This window comes from Limulus polyphemus, unplaced genomic scaffold, assembly GCF_000517525.1.
Source record: "Limulus polyphemus unplaced genomic scaffold, Limulus_polyphemus-2.1.2 Scaffold1893, whole genome shotgun sequence".
NCBI lineage: Eukaryota > Metazoa > Arthropoda > Merostomata > Xiphosura > Limulidae > Limulus > Limulus polyphemus.
Window position 1 is genome coordinate 2,646 of NW_013667503.1, and position 14,115 is coordinate 16,760.

The 14,115-nt window shown below is 34.0% G+C and overlaps 1 protein-coding gene across 1 annotated transcript; it reads left to right on the forward strand.

Annotated features, from left to right (window-relative positions):
* Positions 1–309: 309 nt before the first annotated feature.
* LOC106465277 (neuroligin-2-like) lies at positions 310–7,814 on the forward strand (the record flags this gene model as incomplete). The annotated part of the gene is made up of 5 exons (XM_013925482.2): positions 310–475; positions 873–1,063; positions 2,673–2,829; positions 6,860–6,989; positions 7,305–7,814. Coding segments are annotated over 5 exons (1,035 nt in total), but the record flags the coding sequence as incomplete, so codon positions are not given.
* Between the last annotated feature and the right edge of the window lie 6,301 nt (positions 7,815–14,115).

Below are 14,115 nucleotides of genomic sequence, written 5' to 3' on the forward strand. Positions count from 1 at the left end.
TTGAAATGAAACGATTACTCGAGGGGACCATCTGTAACTTGCTTTAAAAATGAAAATAAAACAGATTAGGAATCTGTACTACCCGTCAGTTGTTTTAGGTGACTGTAGAAATAGACCAATCATATCGCTCTAGTTTCAGCTAACTGTATCCATTTATCACACGTTATTACTCTTGTACAACTCATTATATCATACACAGCCTGCATTCCGCAATAGTAACGAGCATCTTACTTTGTTTTATACATTTTTATTTTTATTTTGAATTTAATGATGGTCTCTAATGAAGTATTTACTATTATTTTTTGACAGAGCTTAGGAAATTTTCCAATTCGTGCTGTACCCGTGATAGACAGACAAGGAACAGCCAATCCGGTCATCCCAGACGATCCTCTTGGCCTCCTCCAGCGGGGGAACTTTATAAGAGTACCGTTGGTTATTGGTATCAATAGGGACGAAGGTGCCTTTTTTTATCCACGTAAGAAAATGGCTAAGAATTTTTATTTTTTGTTAAGTAAATTATTTTAGGTACGGTAGCTGAAGAAATGACAAAAATTTTGATGTTATAAAAATTGTAAATAATATATTAACAACAGAATGGTATTGCTTTGAATACTTTAAATTCAAACGTCTGAAATCGAAACAATGGTTGTATTTCTAGCCCAACGCTAAACAATGGGCTATCTACGCTCTGTTCACTGCGGGAAATTAAACCCCGTATTCTTTTTTATTTTTATTTTTTTTGCATTGAAAATCCGGAACTTATCGCTGACCTACGGAAATACCACTTGAAACTATAAAAATACATTTAGGTTTGACTATGTTATGTAGTTAAATTAATAAAGTTTTTGTTGTTGTTTTTTTGTATCCAACAGTGCTGAAAAACGGATACGCGGAAAACTCCCGTCGAAATACGGGTTACCTCCGAGACATCCTCATTCCCAGATTTCTACAATCGACCTCTGACCTTGCGACAAATTCTGCTGTAGTCGAGGCTATTATGTTTGCTTACTTCGTGGGAGTTGATACTGCCAACCTAACTGAAATTCTTAAGCCTTTTATTAACGTAAGTAATTTCACTATAAGTTGTGATCAACACCGTTCAATAAACGGGTGTTAGTTACCCGATAAAATCAACGTAAAACAACTTAAAGTTATGACAGTTTGTTCTAACCATCATATGCTAGTTTTGATGGTCAAAATAATATACTGTAAACGTTTGTTGTTGTTGTTATTCTTAAAAACAACACCACATAGATTAAATTAAAAGTCGAACACAGCACAGAAGCGATTCGTTTCAATCACGTGCTATCCCTGAAAGGTTCAAACTGGAACTCAACATATAAAATCACAACAGTGTAATGTAACAAAAAATGTTACATCACAATACAACAATGTGTTTAAATAAACAACATTTTTATTCACCACTTGCATTGTTAGAAAACTCAAAATACTTGTGTGCCTATATTGTTTCAACAGTCAGTTGTGTTAATAGTTCACAGAGGTCTCTCTGTCTTTGAGAGAAGACAACTTGTTTTATTGTAAAATAACAAGTCTTTGTGCTAATTTACGATACAACTTTTTAAGAGCAGGAATTGTCAACAAACATTACGTTACAGTGTTGAAACAGATCAATAAAAAGACATCTCACATTACTCAAATTGTGTCATTTTGTTCATTTGTTGTGAATCTGAATCTACATCCAGTTTAGCCCTTAATTCACCTAAGGATCATAACTGAATCATACTGAACAAAACGTAATTTGATGAATTAGGGGCTAAATTGAACGTAACTTTAGTTTTACAGCAAATGAATAAGAAATAGTACCAAGTTCCTTTAGTTTTCTATCGCCTACTCTTTGAGCTAAAGCCGAATTTTGACTTTTTTTTTTTTCACTCAAGTGTTTTTGGATGGATTTCTCGTATTTGTGTCCGTTAAATCAAGCCAAGACACTTACACCGTGATTATTATTGTTTAACTAGACCTTTAGAAAAAAGCTGTTGTTATTGTTTGAAGTTAAACACAACGCTACACAATGGGCTATCTAGCGTAGTAAGTCCGCAGACATACCGCTGTGCTAATGGGGGTGGGGGGGGGGCATAAAAATGAAGCAATTCATATAGGGTAGTAATATGCAAATCAGGATATTGCTAAAATTGCACAAATTATCAAGTATATTACATGGGGGTTGGAGAGTACTTTAAGGTTACTTTAAGGATAACGTGTGAGAAAGGACTGGACGTAGCAGTGACACCTGGTGACTCTCTTTTTTGAGTTGAACTATGCGAAAAGAATTCTGGGAACGAGAGTGACTGGATTTCTATTTACGTTCTCACAACCAAGAAAAAAGAATACTTGCGCCAATATTTTGTATTACTGTTTTAATGAAAAAAATTTAAATTTTCTGGAAAACATCAATTGGTTCCAGAATCAAATGTGGGAGAAGCTGGACAAATAAGAAAACTTTGTAGACCTGTTCTAAAGTGACATAATGTTTAGGATAACATTTTAAATAATTGTCATTTTTAATTTTGGAGAAGAAGAATAAACATGCATATTTTATGCATAATGTTCAAACTATCTAAACAGAGTTTTTTTTTTGTTTTTTATTTTGGTTACAAAACTACAATTTCGTTACTTTTTTTTTTTTACACTTTGCATGTTGGTTTGAACAGATGACGACTGATGCCATGTATGTAGCGTGTCATGACTTGACCTCCAAAACTTACGCCCAGTTGAACATACCTACTTATATGTATGTGTTTGAACACCGTGGGGTAAACAGCATGATTGACCTCCAGCTGAATCAACAAATGCCAAAGGTGGATGCAGGTAACAAAGGACTGACATTTTCGTATGAAAAATATGTAGTAACTTCGTAGTTTTAACTTTTCAATCAAACTGTAAACTTCTACTCTTCCTTTTCAAAGCTATTATTTTTATGTAAAATGGTGTTAGCAAAATATTTATATAAGGTTAGGCTTAACGAATATTACACGTTTCCTTGAAGTCAGTTACAGCAACAGATCGGATATGAATTTGCAATTGAATACCTAAATAATTGTACCTCAAAGAAAGACTACATACATATACATCAACATAAAGACCGAAAAATAACGATACGTGAATGCATCCAATGCTCAACATTTACATGCCACATAAAAAGTAAACAATAAAAAAAAACACGCACACAGAGTTAGCGATATGGAAGTGTTGGCATATCTAAAAATTAGTACTACTGGTTTAGTTTGGTTTGAATTTCGCGCAAAGCTACACGGGGACTATCTGCGCTAACCGTCCCTAATTTAGCAGTGAAAGAATAGAGGGAATGCAGCTAGTCATCACCACCCACCGCCAACTCTTGGGCTACTCTTTTAACAACGAATAGTGGGATTAACCGTCACATTATAACGACCCCCACGGCTGAAAGGGCGAGCATGTTTGGTGGGACGGGAATTCGAACCCGTGACCCTCAGATTGTAATTTAGCTGACGTTTCTTTGTTACAATGAGAAATAAACATTCGCAGCAGCGCCACCTTTGGTGAGTAAGAAAACTAACCATTGAGCACCAGTATCTAACGAACAATTGTTCCTTTAAATTCATCTGCACCAGATACAATTACAAGATCTAGTATTTTAAGTTTTATCAAACATTTCACATCATCACTCTAATATTTATCACTAGTTAGAAAAATGATGAAACAACACTTTAACAATATGTTTGTTTGGAGCAAAGCCACAATGGGTTATCTGCTGTGTCCATTACAGTGAATCGAATGTTAGCGTTGTAAGCCGGTATACTTACCGCTGTCCTACCGGGGGACAGCTTTAACAATAAAGATGATTTTTAAATAAGTTATGAAACCACAGCTTTAACAATATGTTTGTTTGGAGCAAAGCCACAATGGGTTATCTGCTGTGTCCATTACAGTGAATCGAATGTTAGCGTTGTAAACCGGTATACTTACCGCTCTCCTACCGGGGGACAGCTTTAACAATAAAGATGATTTTTAAATAAGTTATGAAACCACACTTTAATAACAAAAATAATTGTATGAACAAGTGGTTTGAATAATATTATGGTCAAACTTATTAATTCAGTGCCAGGAGAACTAATTACTTGGATATAAGTGCTAGCACATGTCAAATATTTAAGTTAGTCACTAGAGCAGGACTTCCCAAACGTTCTTAGCACACGATTTCACATCACGATTGAGGACTCCCACCCAATGAAACAATGGCTATTGAGTACCTTAAGAGAATTGCGTATTTGTACACTTTCCTGAGACCCCAATATTGGAACTCCTGCAGTAGTGAAAAGTATTAAACACGCCGATCTGTGTATCGGAAGGTCCCAATTTCGAGTCACAATGTGTTGCTAATCATTTAGCTGTGAGTGTATTATAATCTTGGCAATCAATTCCGCTATGTTGGCGGCGTGTGTTATTGATTAGTTTCCCTTTCTCTAGTTAGCAGTTCTAAATTATAAGCGCCTATGCCTCAACATGGCTGTTTATTTCATTAACCACATAAGATGTCATTTAGGGTTAGAAGATCAAGTATTTGCAATAGAAGCCCAGTAAGTGCGTATTTTCGTTGTTCTTGTTGTTGTTGTGTTTGACTTCGATAGCCTAATAAATTGTTGAACTACTTCATCTCTGGTGCATTCTTCAGCCAAGCAAAAGAAGAACAGTACAGACCAGTATTATTAATTTTTTTTAGCCGCGGCATAGCTGCTCATAGAAAGGCTTTGGTTTGTTGTTGTTGTTGTTTTTTTAAGTACAAACTTTTAGCTCATAGTTCCGTAATCTCTTGGCCGATTTGAGATCTAATTACAATTTTGGACTCAGTACGTCAGACCCTTTCGATTCCTGTATTTGATCACGCCTAAGGTCTCATAGATTAATTTACTCTAATCCTGCCTAAAATAATTTCAAGTGCCGCGGCTATTGAGGATTCCCTCTTATTTCATTTTCTAAATGTTTGTTTCTCCAGGAACATTTAGATATATTAGATTAATGGTTCTCTAGCACTGCGACGAACCATAGGTTATCTGACGGTGTTGAATTTAGAATTGATCTGACAATAGATTAAACGGTAGTTGCCAAAATAGAAACTATTTCTTTTCAATTAAGTTATACGGTAGTTACCCAAATAGAGACTATTTCTTCTCAGCCAAATTATACGGTAGTTGCCAAAATAGAAACTATTTCTTTTCAACCAAATTATACGGTAGTTACCAAAATAGAAACTATTTCTTTTCAACTAAATTATACGGTAGTTACCAAAATAGAGACTATTTCTTCTCATCAAATTATACGGTAGTTACCAAAATAGAGACTATTTCTTCTCAACCAAATTATACGGTAGTTACCAAAATAGAAACTATTTCTTTTCAATCAAATTATACGGTAGTTACCAAAATAGGAACTATTTCTTCTCAACCAAATTATACGGTAGTTACCAAAATAGAGACAATTTCTTCTCAACTAAATTATACGGTAGTTACCAAAATAGGAACTATTTCTTCTCAACCAAATTATACGGTAGTTACCAAAATAGGAACTATTTCTTCTCAACCAAATTATACGGTAGTTACCAAAATAGGAACTATTTCTTCTCAACTAAATTATATGGTAGTTACCAAAATAGAGACAATTTCTTCTCAACTAAATTATACTGTAGTTACCAAAATAGAGACAATTTCTTTTCAACTAAGTTATACGGTAGTTACCCAAATAGAGACTATTTCTTCTCAACTAAATTATACGGTAGTTACCCAAATAGAGACTATTTCTTCTCAACTAAATTACACTGTAGTTTCGATGTTATGTGTATATTCATACGCTGTTCTTTATTTGGTGGCAAGCTGCCGTTCCTACGTCACACATTAAATACGAAAGTACATTATATTCTGAGACTTTCCATTGGAGTCATTATGAACGTAGACATCGACAAAATGTGTTTTTGAGCAACTTAAAACTATAAAACCATACAGTTTTAAGCACTATTTTGAGTTATTTACTTGAGTCATTATTAAGCCATTCAGTGTCAAACACTTTAGTCTTAGGTATTTTTTCCGAATCACTATAAAACCATACAGTTTTAAGTACTATTTTGAGTTATTTACTTGAGACATTATAAAGCTATTCAGTGACAAACACTTTAGTTTGGGTTATTTTTCCGAATCACTCTAAAGCTATATAGTTTTAAGCACTATTTTGTGAGCCAACTTAAAGCTCTACAGCGTTAAGCACTTCAGCCTCAGTTGATCTTCCCGGACTAATATAAACTTAGGTATCATTCAGTACTGCAGCTTAAATCTGTTATAAACCTAAACGTGTCGAACACTTCAGCTTAAAAATGTTCATCCGGGAAGATGAGAATGAAAGCCGCTTTGTCTGCATATTTATCATTAATCATGTTAATTCGTTTGTTTCCTACAGAGCTACACAACGGTCTAGACCCGTACTTGTATTATACACGTGTTAAAATCGATTGATATTAAACCAATAGAATGAATATAGACAGACTTATTAAAGTAAAAAAACAGAATTCACAAAAATATTGAAATATAACAACAAACAAACACGTCATTTGGATTTTGAGAATTTATTTGTTTTTAGGCATTTTGACGGAAAAGTAAACAAATATAGAATGTTTTAAAAAATTAACATCAGCTACCGGAATCTTAAACTACACATTTCTACAAAGACATTTTGCGCTTCCATTAGAATTCTTTGATCAATTTTGCATTTATAATAATTATTTCAATTCAAGCCTGTAACATGAAGAAATATGAACGATAAATCGGTTTTGTGGAAGTGGTCTTTTTTCAAGTTTTTCGTGGTTTTTCTGCAGGTGTGTCACATGGCGATGAGCTATTTTATCTTTTCGACTTACAAGTGGATGGAATCCAACCTCTTTCGCGACTGGATAGTTTGATAAGTACCCGGATGGTAACCTTGTGGACAGACTTTGCAAAATATGGGCAAGTATTTCAATTCGTGAGTGTCTGTACGTATGTTTCGAGAAATTGTAAACCCTAAAAGTTTTAAAGAAGTATTTTTTTTTAGAACTGGTAGTTCTTGGACAGTATAATTTAACAATCTAGAACGACCATTTTTGATTAATTACTCTTTATGTAAAAAGATATCACATTGAAAAGTACAACTTACAGTTTACTTCTTTTACTTTCTGGCTGTACGCAAATGATACGTTAATATTTACTTACAAAAAAAAAGGCAAATGTTTGTGGCTATTTTTAAAGACGTTGAGTTCAACAGAAAATGAAATACTTTTTCAGAGATGCACCGCATTTTGTGAATTATGAATATCCTGCAAAATGGCCTCGTCTCCAGCCAGACAATCTCACATATTACCGTATAGAACGAGATCTGAGAATATCCCGAGATTACCGCCAGAGGGAATCAGATTTATGGTTGCATCACCTTCCATCTCTTGCGGAAATTCATACGCTACCCCCAACAACAAGTCCCCTGGTGGAAGAAAAAGTGGAGCCCGTGTACCGAACTTTGGCTTGGGCTATGGTGGCTGTTGCGATAGCTCTCTTCATTCTTGTGATTGTTCTTTTGGGTTTCTTGTACAATCAAAGAAAAAGTCAAAGCTTTAAGGCCAGTCCAGAACTGGGACACTCAAGGATGTCAGGGTCCATGTCTGGTTCCACGCTGTATTGACGGCGCGCCGAGTCCACTCACTCGTGATCCATCTAGGATTCGAGTTAAATGTGCTTGAGGTTGTCTTGATTAAAAGTGTGGTAAAACAAGAGCACGCGGCTGCATCTTGCAATTCGTTCCTTCTTTAGAGATAATTTCCAGTTTTTCACTTGTATTTCGTCGTTATTTGTTAAACGATGGTACACGAAAACGAATATTACCAGCCACTGATTAGGGGAAAAAGGTAAAACAATTGAGATATTGGTCTTAAAATGGCATATCTTGTAAAACATTTGTTCAAACAAAACAGAATACTTTATTACGACATCTCGTCTCCGAGGAACGATTACGTGACAAAGAACGTTTACTCGAAACGTCGTGATAAATTATCTTATTTTATGTTGACCACTGTTCTGACAACAACAAAAACCCAACTCCGACCTTTTATTTTCTGTTTCCTTTGACGTATATTGTATGTAATTTAAAAATTCGTTCCACTGTTAACGTTGTATTATCCCGAAATTTATATAACCCTGCTCGTTGTAAAGTATATAACTTGTCTGTTTTAAACCGCGCTACATCATAGTTTCAAACATTATCAGTTTGATTAGAAATGCTGCAGAAACCATCTTTTCACGCTTTGCTGGCTACATGCAGACTATTCCACTATGTTGCCTACACACAGACTACTCCACTATGCTGCCTACACACAGACCACTCCACTCTGCTGCCTAACACACAGACTACTCTATTGTGCTGCCTACACACAGAATACTCCAGTATGATGCCTACATACAGATTACTCCACTGTGCTACCTACACAAACAGACTACTCCACTATGATGCCTACACACAGATTACTCCACTATACTGCCTACACAGTGATTACTCCACTATACTGCCTACACACAGAGACTACTCCACTATACTGCCTACACACAGACTACTCCACTATACTGCCTACACACAGATTACTCCACTATACTGCCTACACACAGATTACTCTATGTGAAAAGAACCGAAGAACATCTATATGATTATGTTACTAGAAGTTGAAATTGCAATTTGAATGCAGTTTAAACACATCTGTCATTGGCCAGTATATTTGCGATTGTTTTCTAAGTACCGTATAGTTGTTGTGTGTTTATTATATGTGTACAATTCGTTTACAGTTAAAAATGATGTCTATTAATGTCTGAATAAAACGCGTGATTTTCATCATAGTAAGTTTTCTTTTTAGAGTTATTGTTAAAATTGATTCTTTAAGGCTTAGCCTAAATGAAAAATGTGAATTTAAATCCTTGTGTTTATATAGCAGTCAGTGAAACGTTTAGATTACATACTTTAAACTAGAAAACATATTATTTCAACAGGATGTTGATGTTGAGTCTTCATCCACGTACATTGATGTCTTTTGGACGAATAAAATCCTCCAATCATTCACAGTAAAACACTCTTAAATGAATAATCGTTTGTGAAAACAGTAAAATGTAATGACTTTATTTATCATTATTCATACTGTACAATAATGAGACCACGGTAAGTTTACGGAGTTACAACGTTCAAATACGGGGTTCGATTCCTCGTGGTGGAGACAGCAGACAGTCCAACGTGACTTTGCTATAAAATAAACAGACAGACACAGTGACGACATGTAGATTGAATATTACAATCAATCCCAGCCCGAGATTTGAATTTAGTAGGAAAGACTAACAGAAACAAAAAATAAAAAAAACTAGACAAGTTGAGAAAACAAATTCATTGCATGCGTGCCTTAACTAATTATTATATTTTTTTAGCAGCGAAAGTTATTACAGTTATTTTTGTCCTTCCTTTGCTTTATAATATCATAAACTCATGTATAACAAAAACAAATACGTACAGCTGCTTGTATGTTTAAGTCTCCGTGATGATTAATTTCATTATTAAAACTAAATCTCATGAAAATTGAGGTGACAAACTCCAACATCAATAAATTTACTGGAAACTTTTTTTTTCCTTTGAAATAACAAACTCCAAGATCAAGAAACATACTGGTAATTTTTTTTTCTTTGAAATAACAAACTCCAAGATCAAGAAACATACTGGTAACTTTTTTTTTCCTTTGAAATAACAAACTCCAAGATCAAGAAACATACTGGTAACTTTCGAGGTGACAACATTAATAATCATACTGGTAACTTTAGAAATAACAAGCTCTAAGATCAAGAAACATACTGGTAACTTTTTTGGAGAGGACAAACTCCAACATCAAGAAACATTCTTTCAAGTTTTGAGATTGCAAGATCCAAACTAAGAAATATAGCGATAACTCCGAAATTAAAAATTAAAGTAGCATGTTTTGAGGTTACAGACCCCAAAATTAAAAAAATGATAACTTTCCAGGTGACAAACTCCGAAATTAAAAATTAAAGTAGCATATTTTGAGGTTACAGACCCCAAAATTAAAAAACTGATAACTTTCCAGGTGACAAACTCCGAAATTAAAAATTAAAGTAGCATGTTTTGAGGTTACAGACCCCAAAATTAAAAAACTGATAACTTTCCAGGTGATAAACTCCGAAATTAAAAATCAAAGTAGCATGTTTTGAGGTTACAGACCCCAAAATTAAAAAACTGATAACTTTCCAGGTGATAAACTCCGAAATTAAAAATCAAAGTAGCATGTTTTGAGGTTACAAACCCCAAATTAAAAAACTGATAAATTTCGAGGCGATAACTGTTAAGATAAAAAAATATTTAATAAGTTTGCGGATATAACGTAACATTAAAACATATATGAAGTTCAATATAAAAAAACTTTCAGTTAACTAACTGTAAGATCAGTTACAGATCTGACGGTCTTCTAGATGACAAACCGTGAAAACTTTGTCAGACTTTGAGTGGCTACTTTCAAGGTCGAGTGTGAATATAACTAGCACCAATGTGAAAGACAAGTCTGGACAAACTCGAAGTTGACTTGCACTAAAATCAGGAACACGTCTAACAATATTTTAATTAACCGAAAGACAAGTCTGACAAACTCGAAGTTGACTTGCACTAAAATCAGGAACACGTCTAACAATATTTTAATTAACCGAAAGACAAGTCTGACAAACTCGAAGTTGACTTGCACTAAAATCAGGAACACGTCTAACAATATTTTAATGAACCGAAAGACAAGTCTGACAAACTAGAAGTTGACTGACACTAAAATCAGGAACACGTCTAACAATATTTTAATTAACCGATACTAAGATAAGAAACAAATTGTAAAAAAATGAAGAAGAGAGAGTTAACCAACATTAATGTCAAGAACAAATTTTGAAGGTTTTCAAGTCATTGATATCTAGATCAAAGACAAAGTTAACACGCTATGAGTTCACTAAAAATAGCATCAGGAACAAACCTGACAAAATTTGTGTTGATTAACACTAAGATCAGGGACAAATCTAATAAGCTTTGTGTTGACCGATACTAATACTAGGAACAAACGTACAAAATTTTGTGTTGATTAACACTAAGATAAGAGACAAATCTGACAAGCTTTGTATTGACCGATACTAACACTAGGAACAAAGGTACCAAATTTTGTGTTGATTGACACTAAGATCAGGGACAAATCTAACATACTTTATGTTGACCGATACTAATACTAAGAACAAAGCTACCACATTTTGTGTTGATTGACACTAAGATCAGGGACAAATCTGACAAGCTTTGCGTTGACCGATACTAATACTAGATACAAAACTACCAACTTTTGTGTTGATTAACACTAAGACCAGGGACAACTCTGGCATATTTTATGTTGACCGATACTAATACTAGGAACAAAGCTACCACATTTTGTGTTAATTGACACTAAGATCAGGGACAAATCTGACAAGCTTTGTGTTGACCGATAATTAATTGACACTAAGATCAGGGACAAATCTGACAAGCTTTATGTTGACCGATACTAATACTAGATACAAAACTACCAAATTTTGTGTTGATTGACACTAAGATCAGGGACAACTTTAAGAAAATTTGAGTGGATTGACAGGGATAATACCGTAGAAGATCATACAGAGAGTCATCACTTGAAATATTCAGATTATATATTTGACAACGTGGCATGTAGATGAGAGGGATACCTAGAGAAGCAATAATTGATAATTTCAGTATAATTATCTATAATAAAGATTGTTATCCTCTCGTGGAAAGATCATTTTAATTACTTCTCCTCATAATATAGCACTTTCGCTTCTATTACACACACACACACATATATGTTCCATTTTATACGATAACAAACATATATTGTCAGACTCTCGCTACTTAACCTTCTAGAGAACGTTGTTAACTTTGTTTTCTAGTTACATCGGTATGCATGTTGAAATGCTCAAACATTTGAATGTAAGACTCCCGACCTCGAGACTTGGAATATAAGGTCAGAGCATCATCCAACTTAAATATATATATATTTGATTGTCAAGTTACTGATTTTATTTTTGCGATTACTTATATCATTAATAGGTTATTAACCATTCAAAAATATAAACCATACAAATTATCTTATATTTTTTTTATGCGTTAAAACCGTACAGATGATAATCCCAGATGTTGGTATGTCATAAAGCGATAGATAATTGTGTAATAGAATTCTGTTTAAAAATCCTAAAAAAATTGTGTTGCATGTTATATAATGCATATATTATAAAACGTATATATTATTGTTTAGGTTCTAAATAATAAAAGTTATTTGTGTGTTATTAAATATACAAATGGTCCCTATATAGTGAAAGGCCTACAGGTGATTTTATATATGTTTTAAAACACACAATATTTTGTATGTCAGAAAAGATACGGTGGTTTAGAAATCATGTAAGAGATGTTGTTGTTTTTTTTTTAAACGTCGGATAACTGGGAGTGTTAGAAGTTATCTATAAGTTAAACATCGCACTCATGATTTGCATTGTTATGAACCGTATAGCAAAAACGGCATATTCTGTTCTGAAAAATTCAAATTATTTTTCGATTTATAAAATATGATTTTGTGTTGCTGTTTTTTTTTCAAAACACGAAGATGACTTGCATTTTATTAAACGTTTAAAATGATTTAGAAAGTGGGAAACGTTAATGGTATATTATAAACTGTACGTGGATATAGAACCCTGTACAGGTTTCTTAAAACCGAAGTTTTATGTGCCCATCACGTAGACATAGCTCGTGGTAAAGAGAAACGGACTTTATGAAGGGAAACTGACACTTTTTTGTGAAGATACTGACTTTAAAACGTAGCCGCTTTAAGAAGCAGAAAGAAATAGCTAGACGTTTATTGTCAGCAATGAACATGAGATGTTCGTGGAAAAACGGGTTAATTTCTGAGCAGTAGAAAAAAAAAGAGATCTTAAACAGAAAGTTCGGTTGATTTTTTTCTAAGCATGAATATCTCAAGGTTTGGAAATCTATGTACATCATGACTGTAGAAAGTGAGTAGAGAAGATTAAGAAATCATATATGTTAAAGAAAACTGCCCTCTTTCTATTTCTGTTTTTGTTTCGCGGCTTATATACTGCTCTTTAGCCAACAAATATTTTAACTTTCTGAGAGGGCAGGGTATAATCTAATGCTTAGCGTGTCAGATCACAGATCAGAAGGTCCAAGGTTCGAGCTCGCGAAACGTTGCTAAATACACTCTACCTTATCAGCTGTGGGCTCGATATAAGAGTGAGAACCAATCATTCTACTCAGTTGAGAGCAGCCGTTACTGGCTGATTGCATTCACACTGGTCAGCAATTCTAAATTAGAAATTGTTAAGCCTGAATTTTTTGGGTTTCTGACTCTGGTCGCTTATCCCATGTTCCGTTCAGGTTGAGAATACCAAATAAACACTTTCTGAGAACGACAACTTGATAGCACTATATATTTAAAATGTCCACTATGGGAATACATGTACCACACCATACGAAATCTTCTGGGCGATTTAATTCCCAGTGGGATTTTTGTCCTGCAAAGCGTCACTTATTTCAGTTTTTTATTAAATAACTTGGAAACTCGGAAAGGAATTTTTCCGTCGCATAAAGAAACCGGATCAGTACACATAAAATTCCGCTATTACGTAAGTGTTTGAAATTACCATTTTTCTCTCGTTTTCAACAAAGAACGACCACGTCATTACTTTTGTATTAGGGTTTAAAAACGTGGTTTGTTTTTTCAGGGTCTCAGTTACGTCTGTCTTTTTTTTTAACGTATTCCGTTTAAAAACAAATTTCTCAGCTCAAAGATACACCCAACAATAGTTTAAATGTTGTTTTGTTTATGCTTTTTTATAGGTTCATAAAATTCTAAAAAAAATAAAAATTGTACTTTGTGTTATTCTTTAACAATTTGAAACGCTTACTTAAATGTATTTCTCATAGTATTTGATATAAGTTTTGTAACATGTACTTATTATTACAACGTTTGAAATGTTA